Source organism: Fukomys damarensis, unplaced genomic scaffold (genome assembly GCF_012274545.1).
Source record: "Fukomys damarensis isolate Sample0158 unplaced genomic scaffold, DMR_v1.0_HiC HiC_scaffold_14, whole genome shotgun sequence".
Taxonomy (NCBI): Eukaryota; Metazoa; Chordata; class Mammalia; order Rodentia; family Bathyergidae; genus Fukomys; species Fukomys damarensis.
The window spans coordinates 55,401,294-55,429,215 of NW_022900926.1; the positions used below are offsets into that span (position 1 = coordinate 55,401,294).

General features: G+C 34.0%; 1 protein-coding gene across 5 annotated transcripts in view; it reads right to left on the minus strand.

Moving 5' to 3' along the window:
• The window catches only part of Map3k7 (mitogen-activated protein kinase kinase kinase 7), a 62,567-nt gene that overhangs the window by 17,467 nt on the left and 17,178 nt on the right, over window positions 1-27,922 (minus strand). For 4 of the 5 annotated variants that reach the window (XR_782022.3, XR_782023.3, XM_010633225.3 and 1 more), the window contains 8 exons: window positions 25,418-25,542; window positions 22,729-22,857; window positions 20,805-20,935; window positions 19,218-19,299; window positions 17,490-17,620; window positions 16,924-17,053; window positions 14,299-14,379; window positions 6,635-6,699 (listed from right to left, as the gene is read on the minus strand). Coding sequence is in view for 3 of the 5 variants with exons in the window: in XM_010633225.3 (XP_010631527.1) it covers window positions 6,635-6,699; window positions 14,299-14,379; window positions 16,924-17,053; window positions 17,490-17,620; window positions 19,218-19,299; window positions 20,805-20,935; window positions 22,729-22,857; window positions 25,418-25,542 (874 nt within the window). In the remaining 2 variants the exon portion in view is untranslated. The remainder of the gene's footprint in view (window positions 1-6,634; window positions 6,700-14,298; window positions 14,380-16,923; window positions 17,054-17,489; window positions 17,621-19,217; window positions 19,300-20,804; window positions 20,936-22,728; window positions 22,858-25,417; window positions 25,543-27,922) is intronic. The other variant, XM_010633227.3, reaches the window with a different exon arrangement.

Consider the following 27,922-nt stretch of genomic DNA (forward strand, 5'->3'; position numbering starts at 1 on the left):
AAAAAAAAAAAAAAAAAAAAATCTATATACAAGGTTTAAAATCAGAAGAACAAGTAACATCAGACAACTTAAAAGAAAATCTAACTAATCTGTGGCTAAATTTATGTTACTCCTTATAACCAATTCAGGAAAAAGTCATATAGTATCATTAAAAAAAATCATCTGCAAAATTCTAATGGCCATAATGTTCTCACACTATTAAAAATTCACATTTACAATTATCTTATTTGACTCCCATATAAATTGCAAAATTAAAGAAATACAGATATGCTTGACTTACCACAAGGATTGGATATGAAAGTGGTTATGAGAATACAGAAATGCCACACAGTAATTTAAGGCAGCAAAATACTAAGCCAAATTTAAACTGCAGGGGCAATTTACCATCAGTAGACATGAACCAGAATTGGCCTTTGACCAGACTTTATATCTATATTTATAAAAAGGAATTAGGAGTTATTTTACAGACAAAAATAAAGCTTGGCTTTTTATGTCTCACCTGAAAGACTGGGAAAATATTTTCATTAACTCAGGCACTTAACCCCATTGCTATTATTTAGGCTGACATTTAAAAGCTATTTAAATCCTCCAGAAATCTTATTGCTAAAATTATACAAGCACAAATCACAGAGATTAAATCCTGATTTATATTATATTCTTGCTGAAGTAATATTTTAATGATTAAAAAATTTAAAAAATAGATACAAGTAGTAATGTGAATTCACATGATGCTTTTTCCATCATAGTATACACAGATAACTTATCTAAATCTATTCATGACAGCGTTACTAAAACATTCTTTCTATCCAAAAGTACAGGCTCAGTCTGATTTTGGCTCCATTACAGTTCGTTACAACGAAATCTTAGAATTTTATGATTCTTATATGGTCTTTAACTTCTCTAGAAAAAAAGGTATATCATGAACCAAGAATTATTTACAACTGTTAAGTTTCTGAGTTTTAACATGAAATTTATTCATACTAAAGGAAACGTAGATTGAAAAATGGACAAAAGTAGAAAACATGTCCTTTCAATAAATAACAATGTGCACCAATATACCTTTTGACGTGATAGAAAGCATTTAAGACAATACTTTTTATGATCTCTTGACACGTTTTTCTCATGATACAGAGAGAACAAAATGCCACTGTATTTTACCTTTCAAGTGCTATCTTTATTTTATTTCCAGATAATAAAAACACTATCATGAGAGTAAGGAAGTAGTACCAAGAGCTCTGGGCAGCACACTTATGAGAAGCTAAGCACATAACGTCTTACCATCTACTGTGTGTCTGGTATTTTCACATGTGGAAATCACCACAAAGAGTGAGTGTTCTGTTTCCTGTTTGCTGATATGGTTGCTGAGGCTCAGGGAAATTAAGGAATTTGCCCAAAGTCACACATTTAAATTGTAAAATCCACAAAGAAACACAGTGTTCAGTTCTCTAGTCACAACTGCATCATCATGGACTGTAATTTTCACTGGAATTCCTCCAGGAGAAATTCTGAATACAGATCTGTACTGAATACAATTCCAAAAGAGCTACAGAAGCATACCTGAGAAAATATAACTGTAGTGAAAAAGAGCACAACTAGATGTGTGAAAATAAATTAGCACAGTCATCTATAGAAAAATTTTTTTTATCACAGTAAAGATCACTAGTTATTGTGGGTTAGCCTTTCTCAATGACACAGTATAGCCAAACTCATCCACTGAATACTATTTAAGTAATTAACGATGCAGACTATCAGAGGTCAAACACTTAGCATTTACTAGGAAAACTTTAACACATGTTTTATACACACACACACACACACACACACACACACACACACACATTGTTTTATGCAAGATGGAATGAAAAGAATAATTTCTGTTCCATGGAACTAGGTTTGGATTCAAAGCACAGCTGTAACAATGCGGGGGGGAATATAGACTTGGGCTGTTTCTCTAATCTTCAGTTTACCCATCTACAAATGAAGAAATAAAAAGAACATACTTTAAGATTTAGATAATGTGTATCAATACCTGGTACAAAGTTAGTGTATAATAAGTGGTAACTGTTCATACTGCAGTTTTCTAATTGATAAGAGCAATGATCAAGAAAATTTGATTTGTCCAAAAAATTCCTTGGAGACTAGGCATTACTGGTATTGGCAATGCTCTCCAGCCCAACACCACCAGGAATACATTTGCAGTGCAAAGTGTTAGGCTTAATACTTGTTGCTGTGATGAAGAATGCTCCCATGGACGCCATGGTGAGCCTCAACAAGAGGATTTTTAGAAAGGAACTATTACAGAATTTAGGCTTTGGCTGACTCATTTTTGGGAGGCCATGAAGAAGGAGGGGTTCACTCTAGATTGGCTGAGATCAACAGCAGAGACAATTCTACAGGAAAAAAAGTAGACCTGGACTGAAGATAAAGCAGAAACTGGTAAAAGGAGTAGTAGCTGCCACTGCCACTCATTTTAGGTGGGAGAAGGCAATGTTTGGCTTTCTGTGTGTGTTTTTGTCTTTTTTTTTTTTTTTTTTTGGTTTTTTGAGACAGGGTCTCACTATGTAGTTGAGACTGATGTGGAATTCACTATGTAGCCCAGGCTGGTCTCGAACTCAGCGATTCTCCAGCCTCCTGAGTGCTGGGATTACAGGCATGTGCCACCATGCCCGGCTTTTGTCTTTGTTTTGACTACGTTATGTAGTCACTTGTTTTCATTCTACCATGGTCTCAGCAAAACTTTGTTAGATACTGGTGTTTCAGGAGATTACAGCTGACAGGACAATAATACAGCCCAGCTTTGAGAATCAGGCAGCTTCAAACTACACTGAGGCCTCACTGTCAGAACAGTTTTTGGATGTGTGGGCTCACTTTTTGTTTTCTTGAAGCCTCTAGGAGGTTAGATCCACCATGAAAGCTTAGTAAGCTTCCTGAATTAACAGCAAACCATGCTTCAAAGTAAGTGCATGTTGTGAATATATAATATTTCACATATATATTTACATTACATTTATTTTTCATACACTGTGTATTTGGAGTAAATTGTAAATTAAAAAAAATCAGAATAACATGCCTTAAAATCTTAATGCTGAGATATTTGTTAACCTTTTGTAATACAAATTCAGCGTCTCTTACCTGAAAAACCTAAAAACAGAAATGTTCCAAAATCTAAAACTCTTTCAACATTACTGGCACTCAAAAAGTTCTGGATTTTAGGTTAGAGGTACATATTTTGTAAAGGCTGTGCAAGTATTACAAAATCTGAAAAACTTTAAAATCTGAACGCTTCTGGTCCCAATGATCCCAGGTATCTGGGATCTTGCCTTTTTCTTTTGGTAATTTATATTTAATGAAGAATTGAGCCTTTGTTCACTATTCTCTCAGCAAAAATAAAAGTACAAAAACATCTACATTTTAGTTTACAGATGGAAAACCTAAGCCAGCAGTGAGAAACCTGCCACATGCATACCACAGTGATTAACTATTTGTTATCACTGAACGCTCTAAAAGGTTTGCCATCACTGGGCCAAGCAATTTTATTGCGATTATGGCTCAAGTGAAGAGCTAAGTTACTAACTCTGGTCAGTTCTCCTTTCTCTACAAGAGGTAATGTTAGGTTTTATCAGTAAGTTCTCTCATTTCCTCTGATGATTTTAGTGGATAGGCCAGATTCTCTTCTTCAGCTTTTTATCACTTTCCATGCTTAGAAAAAATGAAAGCCAAAACAAAAAACCTTCAGCATCAACTCAATCACTGCTTTGCTTGGTTTTTCAAAGAAACACACCAGTGATGGCAAACGTTTTAGAGACATGTGCCCAAACTGTAACCCAAAACCCATTAATTTATCAAAAAGTGCCAATACTGCAATTAAACCTGAATACTGAGGTTTTAGTTTAGAAAAAACTTGTAAACCAACATCCTTTGTCTTAAAAGAAAAGCAACATGTGTACCATAGACTTGCCAACACCAAACCACACTGTCAAGATTTAGAAATCTATACTGTCTTGTGTGTGGTGGCACACACCTGTAATCCCAGCTATTTAGGAGGCTGAGGCTGGAGGATAGCAAGCTAAAGACTGGGCAATTGAAGAGAGAACTTGTCTCAAGATAAAAACTTCAAAGGGCTAAGGCTACTGGTCAGTGCTCCCTGTGTTCAAGCCACAGTAACACAAAAAACAAAGCAAAAGAAACAAATAAACAATCAGTCCATGTTGTGAGTATTTTTCTTCTTCCAAACAATGAATTTATTTTCATGAATATTCAACTTAATGGTTGTTTATTGTACACCTTTCAGGGGAAAATATTTTCATGGTACTGTTTACCATTTGTATCACAAACTAGACATTAGGCATTTTTAAGGTTATAGTAGTGAAGTAAATTTGTAAGACTGGATCAATTTAAAACACTGCTGTAATAGTGGTTATATATCAGTCTTTATTGCTGTGTAACACTCTCTTACCCCAAATCTTATGGAATATTCTACAGCACTTCATGCAAATGACTGTCCCAAAACCACAGCCCATGTTTTACTCTCTGAAGGTACTGTAAATTAATGAGTTAATAATCACAATTCCAAGTTATAGTGAAGTTGTGAAGAAACAGGTAAAGCTTGGTAGAGGGAGATCAGTACTGAACTACAGCAATACCTTCTGCATTTCTCATTACTGAGACACAATATCCAATGCCTGTAACTTAAAAGAGAGATCTGTTTCAGTTTCAGTAGGTTCAGCCCATGGCTGGCTGGCTCCAAGGCACAAACAGTGTGGTGAGAGGGTATGGTGAAGGAAAGAGGCTCAGATTATGGTGGCCAGGAAGAAGAGGGAGGGAAAGAGGAAGGCAGAGAATGAGAGAGAGAGTGAGAGAGAGAGAGAGAGAGACAGAGACAGGCAGACAGGCGGAGAGGGAGGAGAGAAGAGGGAAAAAGGGAGGGAAGGAGAGAGGAAGATGGGGGAGATGAGCTGGGGTCAAGAATACACAAGAATACATCATTTTAGGTCATATATCCAGTGACCTACCTCCAACCAGGCCCACCTCCCAACAGCACATTCAGCTACTGAATTCACCAGTGGACGAATCTATGGATGAGTACAGTGTCCCATGATCCAATTACCTTCCAAACATACATGATTTGTGGGACACATTTTATTTATTTACTTTTAGTACTGGAGATAGAACTGGGGAGCTTGCGCTGGTGAGGTAGGTGGTAGAACCACGAGCTAAATCCCCAGCCCAGATCTACAATGTTAACACCTGAAATCTGGAAATCCAGGAAAAGCACTAACATCAGCAGTCACTCCTCATGTATTTCAGGGTAAGCTTCTCATTCCTAATCAAAGGGAGAACACTTGGCTAGAGGTTCTCATACTGGGATATGAATGGCAATAGTAAACAGCTTAAAAGGCTGAGATCATCAAGTCTCTCAGGAATGAAAGAAAATACTACCAGATGTCAAACTAAGTGGGCTAATTAAAGCCTTTAAGTATTTGAGGGGGGAGAAAAGAGGAATACTTCTCTCAAAAGTTCTAGGTCTCTAAAAAACACTTTTACTGAGTAAGTGAAATAAAGATTTAGTTGCTAGCAAAAAATATGTAATAAACAATGTGTATCTATATTTTAAGAATGTTAGATACATGTATGTAGCCACTGAGTTGTATAATAAAGGTATTTTCATGTGTAAATAAAGGTCAGATATTTATCACTTAAATACCTCATGTGATTGTGTTAAAGTCAATGGCTATAAACGGCTATCAAATTTTTATTAATGACTACAAAGAATCCCCAAAATTTAAATTTAAATAAATTTAAAATTTTCATTTTATAAAAATGAAATAAAACAACTTTCTAAGATATCACAAATTAAATCACACTGTCTATAATATATAATGCTAAAATTTCATGAATATGGATAATTTTATTATTTCTAAGGCATGCTATACTCAAAATTTATTTCAGCACAACTAAAAACAAAACAAATCTCATAAATGATCTTAATTTGAAAGACTATGACATAAGCTATATCAAATATATTAATCTGATTAACAAAAAAATGATGGAGCTACTTTTATATTAAAACTTCATACTAGTCAGTAATTTCTTAAATTACAGTACTGTATGAACTATCTACAAAGAAATACTGATGAACAGACAATAGTTTAGAAGAGCATCCAGAAATGTAATTAATATGAACCTTAAGAATCGGGGTAGAAGTCTTTCTAGAGTTTACCAAAGTATAAATCCAGTATAAACAGGCCAAATCAAAAGATGTTAGTTCCTCAGGTATGTCAATGTACTCTGTGACCCCAGAAGAATGTGATTTACTTTAGAGGACAATGATCATGACATCATTAAATTACAAAATAGAATTATTCATTATTAAAACTTACATAAAAACCATGTAACATACACAGAGCACTACTGAACAATTTACTTTTCCATGCAGTTTGAACTTCATAAATTATCCTTCAAGTCAATAATGGCAATTATGCTTTTCCCCCCTTAAGTATTTAGGTTCAGTGTCAATGAATTTCTCTACCACAATTTAGGTCAACTCAAAATTAATTTTGCAAAGCATATTATGGATAAATCCTGATTTATGTCTATTATTATTCTCAAATACAGGTGATATTAATATTCTTACCTGACCAGGTTCTGTTCCAGTAACAGTCAAGTCTTGGACAGATCTACGTCTTGGTTGCCCGTTGCCTTTTAAAAAATAAAAAAAGCAAGACACTGAAATCTATTTAAACAGGTAAGAAGGATGGTAAGGAGGTAACTGCTACAGTAGGAAGCTGCAATTTGTTGTTCCTCAGATCTACATTAAGTATTTATAAGAAAAATGAGAGTTTATTGTTAAAAAAGTTCCCCATACAAACCCCAAAAAAAAGAGAAAAAGAAAGAAAAGGAAACAACTGCAGTGTTTTAAATGAAAAAGATGCTGGTCCACAACAGAGTACTGTATAGCTTAATACAATAACCACTCCTACCACATGAATTGCTGCTGAACTCTCTTCCACCATCTTCTGTCATGTGTTTAAATAGATGGATTCTTGGGGACTGGAGCTGATGATGGCATCTATTTCAAGGACCTTACGTTACAGTTTTTAACAGCAAGACAGCTAGTAGCAGGTTGTAAGTAAGATACGACTGACTAACTGGCAGCAGTACCTTATTTCAAGGCCTCAGAGGATGCTTAGGCTTCAATTTGTTATAGCAAATCAGATTCAATCCCATTAGTCATCCTTAGAATCTAGTAATTTGTTACTTGTGAATAAAACTCAATTTTCTTCTGTTCTCAAATATAGTTTGTGGAAATGGGCTATTATGTATACCTTGCTTCAGGAATTTCGATGTTAATAATACGACTCAATAAAAAAAAGAATTCTATAAACTTTAGCCTTCAGCAAAATGGAGTGAATTAAGCAAGTGCTTCACTTGGCACTTTTATTTGGGGATAGCGCTGTTTATACAGTATCTTCTAAGATGAAAGAACAGCTGTCTAAAAGGAAACACCAAAATACAATGAGTAACAGCTGACACAGTACTCAAAATTCTTTTGATTCTGAAGCTGTATTACATAAATTTGCAAGTCATGAGCAGCACTCAGAACATGCACTCTAATAAGAGCTCTGGCCCAATTAACAAATAATTCATTTTTAAATATTTAAATTTTATGATTCTGAGAATTATATACCAATCACTGTTATCAGCTTAATCCGTGACCTCTTTTGTTTTTGCACAAAAATGCTAAATGAAGCCTACAATAGAATGAAAGTGTTTAATATGTGCAGTTAATATAAAAACTCTAATAGATACTCTTCAAAGTATAAATCAACACTTTTTTTCATTTTAGAATGTTTTAGAATTCTCTGCAGTCTGAATTCAAATTTACTTTAAATTTCAATTTACCAGAAGTCCCAACTTTCCACTACAAATTAAAATCAGAAACTGTGCATTTCTTGAATCAGACACACTAAAATCCTTTTATGAATACTTTTAACTATCCTTGTTTCCAAGGACAAAAAGGGTCCCCACCACAATGACTAATAAGCAATTTTAGGCACATTTCATTCAACACACTCATTCTAAAGTTAGCATACATGAGACAGGCTTGTAAAATCGTCTGGAATTCTCCTTCCAAATCAGCAACATTTGTGAATCTGAGGAACCAACCAGCACGTGTCCATAAACCATTATATCACCATTGCAATAACAACCAAAATGAACCGAGTTTAGGTTGGAAGGACGAAATGGGTATAAAAACGTTTAAGGAAATAGGGTAAAAGAAAAGCTGACAGTTAACAAATGTCATAAAATGAGAAATATTTAAGCTACAGCGTGAGTAAAAGCAAGCAGTATTAGGCAATGCATTTTATTTACCATAACCATGGCAGAAATTATCTGGCAAATAGTTCAGACAAAGCAAAAAAGGAATGCAATCAACAAATACTTGTTGCTCCAATATTAGCTTTAAAAGAAATATTTAGAAATATGAATATAAAAAAATCTCATTATTATAAATGAAAAATACTGGGTGTATCCTCAGAAAATATGGATTCTGAAAAATCTGCAACTGAAAGTACTCAATTTACATTATTCTACGGTTCTTTGATATGTGCATCACCTGTATTATACATGGTAGTGCAAACAAAGTATGTAGAAGAAAGGAGGACAACAGGACATGAACTGATGATTGATCAAGGGATCTGAAACCTGAATATGACCATCTGAGCTTGCACGTCATTCTAGAATTTTCATGACTTATGATAGAGAAAAAAAAGATACTTTAAAAAATGACTATTGATCAAAAAACAAACAAACAAAAAAACCAAAATAACTACTGAAAAGCCAACATCTTCTCTTGGAAGAGAATATGTAACATTGGGAGTCCTTGCCATGTACCTCTTCCCCACTTCCCTATAGAAAGGAAATAAAATCAGCAATTTATGGGTCAATTCAGTTCATTTTGCAGTAATGTCATAAAGACAAAATCTACCTGTTCAAAGAAGTTGCTCTTTTAAGTACAACTGAATGAGTATTTAAAAGCTATCATAGAATTCTTCCAGAGACCTGACTTAGGTCCTAGTCTACTTCTGTGGCTTTTCTTACTAGTTTAAAAAACTTCACAGCCTTCCTTAACTACCCTCGTTTTTTTAATGTTCCAGAAAATTCTTTTTATTTAAAAACTAACACTGTATTTTCCTGGAATGTCTCTTAATCAAAACATTGAAAATTGTGACATTCACAGTTTTAAATATTAAAAATAATGGCATTGTTCATTGCAAAAGTCACTGCTGTGTGGTAAACTGAATATATAATTATTAACTTCTAATTTAGGCTACCCATAAATTTCATATTCTTTTACCAATTTCAATATACTTGGCCTCTTATATCTTTCAGGAAGGTTTTTAAAAATTCTCCTCTCAAAAGAAAGCACTGTCATCTACTGAACTCTGATATTTGGATTTTTAAAAGAAATGAAAAATTTTAGATATTCTATTAATACATTAGTCTAATATATTATTAAAATGTATAATATAGTCCTGCAATCTTAATCCCTATTTCAGTTGGGTATTTGAGACAGAGATCAGACAAAAAAGAATTAGTAACAACAACAACCAAAAAAAAGTGGCAAAAAGAAAGGAAAATCCAAGTAAAATAAAGATCTACATTTTTGTCTTTATTAAAGTACTAAAAAGAAGTCTAAAAAACTTAAAGCAATCCAATAATCGAGCACCCATTCCCTTTTCTTCAAATAAAGTAAAACAAATTACAATACACTCACTGGCTGAAAAGGAAAAATGACTATGATTTTAAGATTCAAGTTCTACTCTCGTATTTTTTCTTTTCCCTTCTTTCCTTTCCCCTACTACCCTCACTTCCTCCTCCCCTTTAGAACTTTTCTTCCTGTTTCACATTATCTATTGTATTATTATTATTATTATTATTTTTGCTTTGTTTTGTTTTTTGACAGGGTCTCTGAACTTTTCTTCCTGTTTCACATTATCTATTGTATTATTATTATTATTATTATTTTTGCTTTGTTTTGTTTTTTGAGACAGGGTCTCACTATGTAGTTGAGACTGACCTGGAACTCACTATGTAGCCCAGGCTGGTCTCAACTCTCAGAGATCCTCCTGTCTCAGCCTCCCCGAGTGCTGGGATTACAGGTGTGGGCCACCACGCCCAGCCTAGTATACATTTTGATTCTTATTTACACTTTCAGTTTCTCACACCAGAGGAACTATTCAGTATTTGGGAGGGGTAGAAGAGTTAAAGGGAGGGCAGGGGAATGGGGCAAAAAATAAGAACCAAGATACATCATACAAAGGTACAAATTCCCGCTGGGTGTGGTTGGGCATGCCTGTAGTCCCAGCACTTGGGAGGCTGAGGGAGGAGTACTGCTGTGAGTTTGAGACCAGCCTGGGCTACTTAGTGATACTACATAGTGAGACCCTGTCTCAAAAAAACAAAACAAACAAACAAAAAAAACCTAAAATTCCTCAAATTCTAATGAAAAATATTGAAGAAAGCAGGTTTTTTCAAGCCTATTCCAATTTATCGATTTATAACATCCAATAGGCAAGTGTACTAGAAAACTGCCATCCGTGGTCTAAATCTTGGGCAGAAAAATTTTCATATTTATATTTACAAAGGCTGATTTAAAAAATTTTTAATAAAAAATTATTACATTGACAGACACACTGCCATTAAGCCCTCAATACATGTACCCCATCATTCTTGCCACGTTTTGCAGTAGTTTCTCAAGTCTTCATTCACGTCTTTATGTGCATGATTAAAAATACAGTAAATACTGATGCAAAGTCATCCAACAGAAATGCACGTATATAAATACATTACAGTGTGTACTAATTCATTGGATCTGGCACTGTGCAATTCTGGCTCTTCTCCAAAGTAAAAAAGACCACAAAAAGTAGAATGAATTCAGGACCTCAAAGCAGCCAGGACAATGTAACTAAACACAATAAAAAAAGGGAACTTCCAGAACTGCTTCAGAAAATGGCAAGAAGGATGGGATGTATGTTTGAACCAAGAGGGAGGATTCTGAGGAGGAATAAGTGCAATATGTTATTTATTAGAATGAATTTAAAAAATAAACATTCACTGCATTTTTCAGTCATACCTTGAACTTTGCTTGGCTGGCAACAGGAAGGCAGCACCTTCTCCACAAGCAAAGCGTGATACATTTTCTTGGTAATTTGCTCTTAAATGTGTCTTCTCTGTAATATGGAGTCAAATTAACCTATGCAGTGATGGTGAGCCTTTTAGTTTTCAGTGATACTAAATAGCCCCCTGCAGCACATGTGCCATAGGTTCGCCAACACTGAAGCTTGCCCATTAAGGGCAGGAGCACAGTAAAAAGTAAAAAGAGGGTTACCATACTGAAGTTTGCCAATAACTCAGCACCAGGAATAATGAAGGAAAAGCAAAGAAATTGTATAATCTGATCTATCCACCCATAAATTTCTACATGACCTAAGAACTATTACATTTATAGATATTGCTGGTAGCCATAAATTGCTTTTTCTTCCTCATCTGAATGACACCATAATATATAATATTTTTGGAGTAAGTAAAAATGATTAGGGTCTTTGGATTTGTTCACCTATCAGTTAGAGGCATTTGACCTGTTTAGCCATTATAAAGATACATAAAAAACCATGATGCTTTGTGATACTTGAAGGAGCACTCTTATTGCAAAGCAGTTCACTTTAAAAGTATATACACTTTGCATTTAGCCAAATGGAAGTATGACAAAAACTACTTACGTAGAACAAATAAAATTTTTAAAACTGTATTTTAAGAATGTTTATAACTGGATTCCAGTGCTAATAATGATTTAGATGTATCAAGAATACAATAGCGCTTCAGGAAATCATTTAGAGCAAAAAATTTCTGAAAATATTAAGAAATTTGGGAAGTTACCATCTTTATTCATAATTAAAATGTCATGCAGGAAATATGAAACATTCTCAAAGGAAGGGCTGCATTTTTATTTGTAACTTAAATATACAACCTAGGGCTGGTGTGGTGATGCAAGCCTATCACCCCAACACTTTGGGAGATTGAGACACAAGGCTCAAAACTCATTATGTTAATGTTTGGATATCTGAGGGTGAGGGGAGGAATGAAACAAGAATATTTAATAAAATGGATCTCTGAACATTTTCATTCAAACACCACTGCTGCTCTGAAAATTAATAACAGAATGAAGGTTTACTGATTCCATAAAAGACTCAATCTCATGATCTCTGTGACTGAGGAGCTCTCCTTAATGTGCACACTATCCTCTTCTACTTCTTCTTCTTCTTTCTTTTTTTTTTTTAACACTATCTTCTGTTAAACACAACAGGAGAAAATGGATGAGATATGGAGTTAGAAGTTCTGGGTTAGGGTCCCAGCTGTGTGACAATGGGAAAATCACTTAGCCTCATGATATCTAAAATCATCTGTAAAATGGCTACAATGTCATTTGATAACATAGCTAAAAAGTTGTAATGAAGATCAATGAAGATCATGTACTTTACAATCCTTTGTAGTTCCAAGTGCATTAAAGCAGGGTTTCTCAGATTCAGCACTATTAAACTTGTTGGACTGGATAATTCTTGGGTGGGGGCTACTTAGTAGCACTGGAATGCTGTGCTCTAGCACTATCTGCCTGCACCCAACAGTTACAAACTAGTATTCTTTCTCTTATTCCCTTCTGCATCATCTTGTATAGTACTGGCTGTACTGTCACACACACGTTCTTAATGCTTGCTTACGCAAAGGACCTAGATTATGATTATACTGCTATCTGTCTAAATTTTCCTGATTCAACACTGTTCTCTGAACAGCAATAGTGACAATGTAACAAGAAATCACTTAAAATTAATGAGAAATTAATATAGTTTATTCAATAGACAAAACAGTCTAAAATTGCATAATTTATGTTTTTGTCTCCTAGTTCCTAGCCAAGGGAGATGCTCAATAATGGTTTGTTTACTCATTTAACAAATACCTATTTACTAAACACTACAGTATATTCACTATAGGAAGCACTGGCTAAGGATAAAGCTCAGTGGTATAGTGCTTGCTTGGTATACATGAGGTCCTGGATTTGATCCCCAGCACTACAAAAGAGAAAAGTGGCATTCTTCAGGGATGAAGATGTGAGTTAGTGGTAGATCACTGGCCTCATATGTATAAGACCTTGGGTTCAAAACCCAGCACAGAAAAAAGAAAGTTAGGAAAGAAATAAAGAAGAGAAAGAATGAACTGAGTTAGCTACTACTGATACAACAAAAATAACTAACACAGACATGGACTGTTATCCTTACAGAGCTGTTAGTTTAGTAGAGGAAAAAGCAATCATTAGGCATTCAGTTATAGTACAAATACTATACTAAAAGCTCAAACACATCCAATACACATAGTGCTAAAGAATTCATTCAAATTACAGACATGAATGTGTCTGGAAAATATGGTGTATTTCCCAATCAAATGCTTCAATAAACAGGGGGAAGAAAATCTAAAGCAGAAAGATGATTTTTTAAAATAAAAGTAACATATACTAGTCAGTTTTGAAGGTCAGTGTGCCATTTTAATTTTTATTAAAAATGGTAATTTATCTTCATTTATGAAATGACCACATGAGGGAAAAAAAGCTTACCATTTGAGACACTGAAATACCACTTGTGAATTAGGTATAACAATAGTAATTTGTGAAATAGTCCTGATAATATACAAGAACTAGAATTAACCAATGATTTTTTCATTTTTGATAAGAATACCCTACAAAACAGCAAATCTCATTTAGTTTCACTTTGCTGCTCCTTTCTAGGTTAAAAAGAAATGGTATTTAGCAACCCACTTCTCTCAACTTTGTATTACTTGCTACTAACAAAGAGGCTAGGGTAGAGAGCCTACTCCAAAAGTGGTAAACTGAGGAAGGAATGAAATCAAGGATGGGAAACAATTAAAAACAGTCTTCCTTCTGCTGGCTACAAAAAAAGGTGTGGGTTTAGTTCACATGTCCACTATCAAATAAAGAGAATGGTGGTATGAGTTGATGTTCTCCCTTCTGTGAAAAGGTTTACTTTCCTTTTATCCATTCTATCAGAGATCCAAGGTCATCTTTTCAAGCATGTTTCAGAATACGTACACAGTTTTCAATGTGCATTAGTGCATGCAAGGTATGTGCTTTCATGTTGTATAAAAATTGGAGCAAGAAGCATTTTAAAAGTACCAGGGATCATTATTCCGGTTCCACATTATTAGACCAGCTCAGGTGATCTATGATACCTGGTATGACGATCTCAGGGACATCCAGAATGTTGCCAAATGAAGCGGTTTTACGGTGGCCCCGTTTAGGCTTGGAATAGGCTGCAAAAACACATATATAGAGTATACATGCAAACAACCACAAATAGTAACATAGAAAATGATTAACTACAAAAACAGAAAAATTCTCAAAGTTATGTTAATAACATGTCATGCGAAATGTCATGCAGAACTATCTAACTTTTTATCCATGCTTAGAGAAGGCATGATTAAAAAGCAAAGATCTAGCAATACAAGAAGTTTCACATATTGGTTTTAATTAGCAGGAAGAAAAAGACAAACAATGCTGCAGGGTAATGAGGAAGCTGAAATTCAAAAGTATTCATAGAAACAAACTACCTAAATGAAACCAACGACAGGTGATAAGGGCAGGGAGGGGAGGGGGGAAGGGGAGAGGTGTTAATAAGAAATAAGCTTCCATATTTGATTACACACACACAGGAATACATTCTTGTTAGGTGCGCTGGAAGTGTGCTAAAAAGTAAAATTCAGTGGTTAAATGATAATTACTGAAATAAAGTATGAAATGTATATGCTTTCCTAATTATAAGTATACATATTTCTAATTAACGGTATTTACTAGTTTTCAGAGTTTAAGGTAAATACCCTTTAAGCAAGAAGATTGTAAAAAGTGGAATATGAACCTCACAAAGAAGACAATTTAAAATTGAATTCTGAATATATAGAATTCAAGAGCTATCAAATAGAATATGTCCTGCATTTAGGCAGAGAGAGTAAAATTTAATGTTTGTGGTTCTCTTTAACCTAGTGAAATATAATTTCTATAAAGAATAATTATAAATCAGTACTTGACTAGAAAAATAACACTACAAAGACACAAAACTATCGTTAACACTAACTTTTTGTTTCAGGGTACAATTAGCATTTGATTAGTCTTTCTTGAATGACATCCCTAAAGTGAAAAAGAGTCCTTAAAGTACAGGCTTATGTCTCTGCAGGCAGGGTTCATCAACCCTACTTCCCAGTAGGGTCCAATCCTTGTGATTCGTGGAAACCAGAGTGTTTGTCAATGACTGGTGACCTCCACTCAACTTCATTTCTACAGATCCACCTTTAAGAGATTACTAGTATTTTTTTTTTTCCATCTCTATTCTTTTCTTTCTTTCTTAGCAACAGAATTCTGCCTTTATTTTGAATATTTCCAGACAAATGACCATAGCTGTGGAGCTATTTGTAGCCATCTAACTATGCCATTCTGGTCAATGACATTTATGTGGATGCTGTTAGAGAAAGCTTCTCCGAATAGCTTGGCTATCCCTTCACCTGCTCGTATTTCTTCGTTCCTACTGCCTGGAATGAGGAAGTGAGGACTGCAAGAGCCATTTTGGACTATGAGGCAAGCTTTAGGCTGAAAGCAACACAACAGGCACTGTGACATAGGGAGACAAGAGGTCAGCTCCCCGATGATTATGAAGCCTACCTACAGGCTTGTCTGTATGTGAAAAATAGAGCTTTTGTGCCAGACATTATTATTTTGGATATTCTGTTATGTCTAATGGATTCTAGTGTTTGGTGATGATAAAATCAAGGATCAGTATAGTTAAAGACAAATATAGTATGCTAATCCATCTGGACCACCTCATTCTGGAAAGAGCTCCACGTACAATGAGAATATTCCATTAGAGATTAACAGATAATCTGAAAGGCCTAAAAAAAGTGGTTAGCAAAGTTAAAAAACATATGCAAATACATACGTATGTATACATTTATATACCTGCATATTTAAAGGACTAAAGGTAAATGCACAAAAATGTTCAATGTTTATCTCTAATTAGGATAATTACATAATTTTTGTTTACATTTTCATTTTTGACAACAAAATTTGTTTGCTTTTGTAATCACTTCCCTGCCATCACGAGACAGCAAAAAACCAAAGCAAACCAAACTAAACCCAAATTAAGCCGACATTACTAAAATGAATGTGGTTAGAAAAACAGGTGTCAGATGTCTTACCTACCAAAACATGGTATCTGTTTTTATGCTGACCAGTTATTTCATGATTAATAATTTTAAGAACTGATAAAATATAATTTAAAGAGATTACTTTTTCTAAGATCCAATAAAACTGTTACTATCTTTGATTTTACAATTAAATGAATTAACCACAACCAGCTCAGCTACTTTTGCCACTGCAGGGAAGGAGGAGCGGACAGTAAAGCTGAATCATAGGGATCTACAATTTTTTGTTAAATTCAAAACAAAGTGCTATTACTTGAGTTTAGCACAAAAAATCCAGTAGAATCAGTCAAAATCTGAAAATATTTTGGTTTTGGCCAATTTCAATTTCTCAGTTAAACTTTGAGCTCTTATGTGAGCACAAAGAATTACATCTAATAAGATGTACAATTGGGAAGATATATTTTGATAGCCAAATAGTTTTTCAAGTCATATTTTCCTTAGAATTTGAGGTAAATGCATAAACTTTCAAAAGCTTGGAAAGTATACTATCCTACTTCTTGCTTAAAAAAAGACATAAAACCTCTGACACTCCCACTAGGATTTTCAACTATAATGCCAAAAAGGAATGTCCACTTTCACTCCTCTTCAGACTACAGTTACTTTTACCTGTGGTCGCCGCGATCCTGGCTTCTATTTCAGACATGTCTGCACTCATTCTCTTGCCCTCAGAGGTTGGGGGCAGGCTCTCCACACTGCTGCCACGGGAGGCCCCCAGGCTTAGACGGCCAGATTCACTCTGTCAAAATGATAAGTCATTCTGAATCACTAAGGTTCTCTGGATTTAGAAATCCTGGGGATCCTAGAAAGGAAAAGCCAAGTGGAATCCTCATGGATCCTGTACTGCTCTGAAAGAGGAGGGACATTTGCAGAGAGTGGGAGCTATAGCTGAGAGGACAAGCCAGATTCTACAGTCACTGAAGATAGTAGTTAAATGTCCCAATTATTAGTTAATTTAAATGCCTCAAACAAGGAGAGCAAAATCAGAAGGGGAAAACAACTTGTTTTACAATAGCTGGTAGAACTCTTTCTAAATCTTTGTTCTTAAACTTAGCTGCTTTAGGAAGAAGAGTCAGGACTTATGTAATAGATAATGGCAAATAATTTTAATTAGCTATATAATATGACTACTGCTAAGGTTATCATATAACTATACTTTAAAAAACATAACAAACCTGTTGCTTTGCCTGATTTTTTAACAATTTTGATTCTAAGCGTTTAATAGTATCATTTGTAGCAGAAACTTGCTCCATATTAGTGTCACTTTTATTACTGGTGTTTGTAGAGGCAATGTCCATGAATGAGCCTAGGAAAACAGAAACGTTTATGGTTTGAGATTGAGGATACAAATGCTTCATTCAATAATGTAAGTTTAAGTTCTTTTCTACACTGGCAAGATATGAATAGAAACAAAAATTCTATAAAATACTTAAAAATAAAAGTAGATACTAATAGATATTCCAAACAAGCCCAATTTAAATGAATCTTAAGGACAGTACAAAAAGTTACCAAAATGCCTAATCATCTAACAGTCAAGAATAACTTGAGGTAGCAGAACTGAGGGCAAGTAACTGAGAAGACTATGAGAGGATGAATGCGTATATAGGAAGTACTTGAAACTCCGTGTGGAAAATGTTAAGTTCGAGTTCCTATTAGGTATCAATCATGTAGTTGGATATGTGGCTATACTGGGGGAATTTGTAGAAGCTGTCTTGTGATTATTCCAATTTTCTGAGAAATAGCAAAAGAAGTCAGCTGGAAATGAGGAGTTGAAAAATGTTTGTAGTTTGATGAAAGAGCCAGAAATACAAACTGATGTAGTGTAAGAGAGGAGATGGGGCTACAATGTAACTGTCCAACAGCATATCTGACGACAGTAAATGAGTGCCGTCTTCACCACACTCAGCTGCACTGATCCAGGAAAGGAATAAGCTAAATTTAATCAGGCTTGTGATTTAGTCAATCAAGTTAGAGAAAGGGGATAGAAAGTGAAGCATTAAAAAAAAAAATTATAATAGCTGAAAATAAGTGGAAAGATGAAGGAAAAAAAGGACCTAAGAGGATTAAAGGTCAGTGAAAAGGTAGAAGTATCAAAGGAAACTATGGAAACAAGAAGAGAGTTTGGTGGTAAGGGGGAGAAACAAAACATAATTCTACAGAAGTTCACTTTAGAGTTCTGAGCAACTAAAATTTTTTCAGTAAAATGAGAATTTGAGAATAATGAGCCAAACAATTAAACACTGCAAAAATATATGAAACTATTGTTGAGCAAGAAATAAATCAGTAAATATATTTATTAGTAAAAATGAAATTTTAAGTGCAGGATAAATCTACATGTACACAAATACCTTTTAGATGTAATTAAACTAAAAGAGAAACGTCACATATTTTGACAAGTACAATTCTTCTAAGTTAGAGTGCTATTTCTATTTTTTATGACCACAAACTACCATTTCTCAGTACTTCGTATTTTACAAAATTGAGGAATGTTTAACTAAAACATAGGTTCTTAAATAAATCTCTATAGAAAAAAAGTAGTGTATTCATAATGAAGACATATTATATACATTTATAATAATTTCTAATACTATTCGATCCAGCAATATTATGTAAAAACTATTTTTCAAATTAAGAATGATATATACAACAATATAATATACAATCATTTTAAATGTAACTATGTAAAAATTCTAACACTTGGTGAATGCAGGTCTTAAATAACTCTTTAATCTAGGTACCTTCATGAAAAAGGATGCACCTGGAAATTCAAAGTACAGTCAATCATATGAAATGAAAGAATTAAAATGCAAATGGGGATATCACTCATTGCTTCTTGATTGTAATTTCATGATAATAGATAAAAATAAAATCAGGATGTCATTTTTTCCATTCTAACCATTTACCTGTACTGGTGGCAGAGTTGCTCTGTCCTTCATCTGAATACTGACAAGGATATTGTAATGGCTCATCTGCTCCTGGAAAATACTATATATAAAAAGAAAAATCATAATTAAAAAAAATTAATATAAATTAGATCCTGTTAAAATTAACTTGAAATGTTTGTCTGAATTATTTTCTTGTGAAATTTCACTGTAACAAAATTTATTTTCGTAAGGCACATACTAAATTTGAAGAGCCCTAAGTTTTGATTCTACAGAGATGACAATACAACTCCCTTTTGAATATGAATTATGGACAATGCCGATTACCTACCTAAGCATCTAGTTTATATGGAGTCTAGATAGTCTTAAAGAAAATAGCAAATATTTCTCCAGAGGAACATAGAATAGAACAGTATCATTTCTCACAATGACATGAAATACATTCATGTTCTCATACTGGTGATACAATTCAACTGTTACAACGATTGTTAGTTTGACAAATGAGACTGGTATACCACATAGTAACTGCTAGGACTAATGTTTTAATTTTCTAGAATGCCTTTCTATGAATTAAGTGACATTAATATTAAAAGTATTTACTGGAAAAAATTAGAATTTACAGGAAAAAGCAAAGTATTCTTCTCAAATTAGACAAAACACACATGAATAAAATAATAATCTGACTAATTTATATAGCCCGATGTTTTAAATTAGCTTGTTACTTTGGGGTTTCTTACACATACACACTTTAGGGCCTAGGGTTCTAGCTATAGGGAATTCAAGTTGCTTTGCCACAGTTATTTTCACAGAATAAACAAAGTAAATCATTGACCATTTAGGAAATCACTTAGTCTATATTTGGGAATATTGTAAAATTCTTCTGTTGAACAAGTTATTTTGAGATTCATGTAGTTTATAAGCATTTGAACTTATTAAAGCCACTGTGATTTTTATGAGTATTTTAAAAACTAAAAGCCTAAAATATGCGTAGTTTTAAAATATCTGATTTATAGACTAAGAAAATTCGATATTTGAAAGGAATTCTTCTAAATTAAAAATTCCATTAGCTCCCCAAAATTATTATGTGTGAAATATAACTTCTCCAGTGCCTTGCATAAACAGTTGATTTTTTTTTGGGGGGTACTGGGGATCAAACTCAGGATCTTGCACTTGAGAGACAGGCACAGCACCACTGAGCTAAATAACTGAATTTCTGATGAAAATCTCTACCAGAAAATTTTAAATTTAGGTAAGCATGTTATTAAAGTTTTAATATACCTAAGTCCTGTGAAGGTTTTAGGTCTAATGTAATTCTGCTTCTATCACGCTACAGATCAGGCAGTAGGCCCAGAAACAAACTGTAATGTAAGCAGTATGTAAACTCAAGTCTAGAAATCTACCCTAGCCATATTTTCATTATAAAGAACTATATTCTTTACCTAAAACAATATTTACTCTTCTGATTATGTGAGTAATACCTATTCTAACTTGGAAAATACAAAGTATAAAGTAGGAAATAGTAATGTTTCCTTTATTTGAAAAGCCCACTAAAACTCAGTGTATATTAAATTCCCCTAAACCCAACGCCCCTCAAAAGAAGGATTATACCCGCATCAAGTGAGTCATTATTTTCACAATTTCCTCCATTGAAGGTCGCTGAGAAGGATCTTTAGACCAACAACGAGTCATCAGGCTCTCAATGGGCTTAGGTAAATTTTTGATCAGTGGTGGTCTAGTACCTATAATTAAAAATTAGAGGGGGGGATGTATTTACTAAAGAATGGTACAAGATTTTTATACATATCTCCAAAGCAGTATTTATTTAGCATGCTTATTTTTGGATTAATGAAAGTACTTTTTGTCCTTTAGATTAACATGTATTCTATGTATAATTTTCATAAAGGAGAAAACACACCTTTAAAATAACACATTATGGTAATAATAAAACTGAGAATTTACAATATTTGATTTGTTATAAACATTATTTTTAACAAATAACAAAGGTTTAATGTGTTTTATTAAGAAAAGTAAAATGATAGCTTGAGGAAATGTAACCTGTATTTCAAATGCATTGCAAACATTTTAAATGTGTTTGAAAAATCATCTATATTCAGAACACTGCCAACTATGTTATACTCACTGACTTCCAAACAAACCTTTTGTGGAAATGGACCTTATTGCTGTTGTGAATCAGTCACTTTACAAGTTGAAAACTGCCAACTTTTTATTTATTAAGGTCTCTATTTAAAGAAGTCCTCAAATATGAGATCTTTGTAATTTAATCAGTTAACAAGTTAGTTCTTTATGCCTTATTTCAGTGACATTCAATTGAGAGACAGCAAAAGCAAACTGTCTTAATCAATGCTCTAGTCTTCTTCACAATGAAATGAAAAGGTGTTAACACTGAAGTTTGTACAAGAAACTGATAAAATGGCTAAGATTATTCTGATGATGGTACGGTCTGAACAGTCTATAAATGACCTAGACAGTTTGGACAGACATTCGTTTTTATCACTCATGGAAGTGTATAAAATGTATAAAAATATATTAATTAGAGTATAGTGAAGTGATAGGAATAAAATAATAGTGATGTTAAAATTAGGTAGGTAATTTCCTTTTTAAAGAGATTATTTTCTCATGCAAAGGTAATTTTATTAATGAAGATGCACTCCAACATTATACATGATTGGAAACATTACTAGAGATAGGATTTAAGGACCCTGATTTGTAAGATATGAGACACGAGTCAGAAAGATTTGGATTCACTGAGCTAAGTGTATCACTTAGGAATCTTGTGACATTAGCCAAGTTATTAGCCAAGTTCTCTAGAGCTCAGCTTCCTAATTTGTAAGAAAAAGCAACAGTACTTACTCCATAAAAATGGCACGGATATGAAAAGAAAGGTTATGTAAAATATTTCATATTTTGCCTTTTAGGCGTTAAGTAACAATTTTTTTTTTTTTTTCTCATACCAAGGATTCAACCTATGACTTTCATGTTGAGCTACAAAACAGGCTCTTTTTAAATTTTGAGACAGGGTCTTGCTAAGCCAGTGTTTTCCAGGCTGGGCTCAAACTTCCAATTCATCTGCCTTGACCTTATATAGAGTACTAGGATTACAGGCATGTGCCACCCTGCCCAGCTACAACTCCTATGAGTCTTTGTTTTATCTCCTTGGTAAGACCTTTCTTTCCCATGGAGAAAAAGAGTACATTTTATTTATGTATTCTTTCCAGAGTTCAGTCCAATTCTTCTCTATCATCAGGAGATAGAGGGTTCCAGCTGTGCAATGACTGATGACCTTTCCCTAATCAGTGCAGCCCAAATGTCCTCAGACCCCATATGGAAACCAGAATTCTTAGCATTGCCCTGATCTTGGGAGGAGGGGGCGAAGATGGTAACGGGAGAGTAGTCTGGTAACAAAGAATTGTACATTTTTTAGGGATAAATGATTTTTAGGAGCGATAACAGGAACAATCTTCCAAACAGGAACTATATAAAGTATATTAAAGAAAAATTTCCTTTCACAAACCATTATGAACAGCCCACATGATTCGGAAAGCTGGGCCACCAATCTCATCAAAAGGTTTCCGACGTGTTATTACTTCCCAAAGGATAATACCCCAGCTGAAGACATCACATTTTTCACTGTAATTGCTACCTAAAAAAGAAGGCAGTGTAATCTTGAGACTTTTTTTTCCATATGACTTACAGAAACAACTAGTTTATAAATTTTTACAATGGGTATCTGGACAAAAACAAGATGCTGCCACATACAGAACTAAGAAATTACTCTTTTGGAAATACAGTACCTAAATCTTTTCAACAAATACATTTTTAAAATGAATTGAGTATCAGCAACACACTAAAAAATGTACTTTGGAAAGTCAGTTATTTTCTGTCTTTTCATTAAGAGGAACAGGCCTTGCTTTTTTTAATGTATGTGGACTAATACTTCTTTTGGGGCACAGTATGAAAATGTATGTATCCCCAATTTTATTTTGTGGTAATTTGAGATTGAACCCATGGTCTTGTACACACAAAGCATGTGTTCTACCACTGAACTATATCCTCTGTAAATACTCAATCTTAAATTTTGCCCCCATTCTCTGATGGGTAGCACAAATCTGCTATGAAAGCAAAGACATTTCTAATTTAGTGTTTTTCTTTCAATATAAAGACAAAATTCTTAATTTGTAAACTTAAAAAAATAAGCAGTATGTAATGAAAATTATGGATAACAGATTTACAATAAACTGATTATGCAGCACAATTTAGAGAACTACTAATTTGGTGGGTGAATCAATTCAACAAACACCCAACTCTCCCCCAAGAAAGTAACCCTCTTCCCAGCCAACTTGCAATAATTACAACTATTACAGTGATAAGCTTTACATGCTGAGTGGTATACTGTACTCTAGTACTGCAATGACACTGCCATCTAAATTGGTCTACAGGTGTTCACAGATGACATCTTTCAGAAATGTAGAAATTACATAGTGCAATAGTCTGAACTTTGTTATTCTAAATAATTCATGATAACTATCATTTATCTATATAAGCAAAACTTTTTTGCTTCTTTACTATACTAACACTGTGCTGTTTTACGTCAAGAACAGGTATTTTAAATAAATGATTTTTTAAAATGCTCTTATGGTTTGTGCCTGGATGTCCCCTCAAAGCCTCATGTGATCACAGGTGGGCTTTTTGGAGGTGGCTGGATCTAGGTTGTGTAATACTGGCATTAAGGATGTGATGCTGGGATTGATTCATGGTGCAATGCTAGGATTAATAGTATAAGTGCTATGGGTAGGTAGCCTGGAAAAAAAGGAATGGAGAGAAAGAGCTGCGGTTGTCATATCTTGTCAGTTGCTGCCTTGTGCCTGCCCTGCTTTGCCATGAACTGCTTCTCCTGTGATGCCCCTCTGCCATGCCCCCCACCCTGCCTTGGAGCCAGCCAACTACGAACTGAAACCTCTACAAACTCTAAGCCAAATACACCTTTCCCCCTTTAACTTTGGGTTGGGTATTATGTCTCATCAATGAGAAAAGTAACTAAGACAAGTGCCAAATATATGTATTCCACATATGAAACAGAAGACATTATTTAATTTTGTGTAATTTAACACTTGCTTGTCCACTAACTTTTTAATTGAATTTTTAGGCAAAATAGTTCCACTCAAGTTACTATGCAGTATATAATTACAAGCTACTCTTTTGGATCCTGAATGAGATACAGAAGTATAAAAAAATAAATACAGTATAAGCCTGCATTCTATTTGTAGTTCTCAGTATATATTTCTGACCAATTACTTGCATTCATTTAAAAAGGCATGCTCATTTGAATTTAACTTATTGTTAATTGCTAGAAAACCAGTACCAAAGCACAGTTTGTTCACATTATCCCTGGCATTTATGTTTTTTAAGCCTCTATGAATAGTGATTTAGCCAAAACTGAATCATTACTCCAGTGGGGAAATACATGGTTAGATTCCTGTATGCCTCTGGTTGCAAATGTTTTGTCAATTTATCAATATAAAATTTTGTTTTATCTTTGTTTCTTTTCAAAGACATCTTATATAACATAATTTATTAACAGTGAACTCATGGTACTGTAAATCATCCCTGAATGAATATCATCTAACATGTATCTTCATGTATTCTCTTACCCATTCATAACCTTCTCATACTTAGCACAACACTACATCTTGGAGCCACTTTAACTACAGAAAAAAAAATTACTAACAAAAATGGGGAAAACATGGCTCTGGGTAGATGGTGAAAAGGCGCCTTGTTTACAGTATGAGTAGAACAGGAAGAAAGAGCACTGCCTTATTGGCTGTCACATTGGGAAGCTTGTTGGGCAGCTCAAAATGTGTAGTGGTCTGTACATTGTGCATAAATAGCTGTCAGTGTCATAAACTGATTTTTAAGTTAAAAAAGTTTAACAAGTAGGCAATTTTGTAATCATAGAATCTGTGAATAATGAGGATCAACTATACATATTCTTGAATCTACATAGAAGATACCAATAATATTCTGTATTAAACTTGGGATTTAAGGCTACAGTTACTTAAAACCTTTTTAGATTTCAATATATTCCTTATAACTACAAAATATGCAGATACAAAATCATGGAAATAGGGAAAGTCTATAAACATATAATGGATTCATACAGAGTGAGGTAGGGTACCAATCACATTATGCTTTTTCCATCATACCTTCAAAAACTTCAGGTGCCATCCAAGCAGCACTCCCCTTGTTATTGGTCATATGTGTCTGAATGTCACAGGCTGTACCAAAATCACAGATCTTTAGAACTGTCCCCCCTGCAACGAGCAGCAGACTGTTTGGAAAAAAATAAAAAAGTAAGAAGTTATAAGGCCAACATTTGATTCTAGAATAAAAGAGGAGAGATTCCTTGGGATGGAAAGAGTTAAGCAAATGAATGTTATCATTAAACTTCTGTGAAATGTTAGTTGGTTACTGTAACAGCCTACTACACTCACATTTTGGTGTCTCCACCTCCAGCTCCATAATCTCTCCTGACCAATATTCTCTCTGGCCAAGATAAAACATGGATCTAAAAAATTTTCCAGTATGTCAACATTATGGTGTCATGCCGTGGCAGTTTAATCATAAATTTAATTAAAGATAATTTAAATCAATACATAAGGGAAAATGGTCCTTATGTAAAATGCCTTTATTGTGAAGGTTATTTCTAAAAATGTTCAAACTCTAAACCATTTTTGCATTTAGAAAATGAATGTTGGATAAGTTCAAATCTACTGTGGTTAAAATGAGCTAATGAAAGATTTCTTGAAAATTTTCTGAACTTAGGATTCCCTGGGTGCTATTATTACCCAATTATAATTACCAAGTAGTACAGCTTTTCGTAAAAGGTTTTGCTTTTCCTGACAAACAGAAATAGAGATGAGTAATGCATAACCATATTGTAGTAATGCTCCATAGCAGCTGCTACATGTTATCTCATTTTACTTATAAATTTTAATAAACTTTTTGTGTATAATTTTGTACTTAAATCCTAACTGGAGAGAAATAGAAAACCAGCTCTTTTAGCCCAATGTGAGTAAGATAAACCACATACACTGTTATTCACATCTTCATACTACCAAAAATACTTCCATGGTAAGTGAAGTGGCAAAATACTTAATGCAATTTGTCTCTAACTACAATTAAACAGAGAATTTCTTCTCCTGTCTCAATGTTTTTGTTCAGATTTTTACTACTCTTCACTCAAAGGAATTGTAAGTACTCTCTAATTGGCTTCCTTGTTTCAACCTAGTACATTCACTGTATCATAATTGTTTTTTGAATAACTTTTATATTAATATTTCTTTATTCATGAAACTTCCACCAACCCTAAACATGACATTCAAGGCTCATTGAAACCTAAATTTCTTCTTCTTTTTTTTTTTTTTTTTGGTACTGGGGAATGAACTCAGGACCTTCAGCTTGCAAGGCAGGTGGTAGAACCACTGAGCTAAATCCCCAGCCCTTTTTGAAAGCTAAATTTAAATTATCTTTGCAGGCTAACTTTCACAAAGCTAAGACTAAAAATATATTTTACTTTGTGATGTAAATGTGAATGACTGTGCAAATAAAATAGACAAGGACAACTTGATGCTATATAAAACACCTCAATAAAGCATCAAACGCTTTCTTTATATGCTATTCTGAGACCTCTTCCTGATCACAGAATCTGCAGTTTTCACTGACAGTAAGATATTGCAGATTAATTGCATGTAAAAGGATAGCACAGCCATTCCAAAGAATATTCTTTTCCCCATAAGCTTCTGGAATATCAATTCTAATTCTAAAGTCCAACTGTATACTTGATGCCCCTGAAAGACCAATAATACTTATAGGATCAATTCAAGCATACAGATGCTCAGAGAAATAAATAGCCCAGACGAGGCCTCTTTAAGTGTCTTAGTGGTGGTTACTAATAATAGGAGAATTCTTTTGAGTTTAGTGCATATATTTGGTCTAACTAGGTTTAAGCCTAAAATTTATGGGGGAATGATTGAATGGAGATGGGGACAACTGTTTAAAGCTGTGTAATTAATGCAATATAAAAGATGATAGAAAATGAAATTGACTTCCTTTTGTAAGCTATTTCTTTATATATTGTTCAATAACTAGTCACTAATTTCAAAGTCAAAACACATCCTAATAAAGATGATAAGGGATACTTTTTGGTGCTGCATCTGATGATTTCAGACTCCTCCAAGAAAGGAATACTTTGTGTCTGATGCCTGCCTGTATCTTTTTAATTACGGTTAATGTGTTGCTGGGTAAGGAGGTATGCTTTTCATGAAACTGTTTTAAGAATTGAGCTATGTGTTAATATAGAGGAGAAAGGAGGACCAAATACCTACAAACTGGAAACAAAGAGCTAAATGATTTCTTCTTCACAAGCCAAAGCAGGTACTTAAGACAAAAATAAAAATGCCATGAATCTAGAGCTTAAACATTATTTTACCAGAGATCTGTGAAAACAGAAATAATTTTAAGCCTGGGAGGTGAAAAAGATACATTACTACTACTAATGATTCCAAGATTTGAAACCGAGGTGGAATGCATGAGATTAGATATGTGAGTGAGTTAGATCCAGAAAGGATACTTTAAACCAATACAAGAGAATGGAATAATTTACAACTATACTATTACTTTGTGAGTGAGAAACCTCTTATCTGAAGACT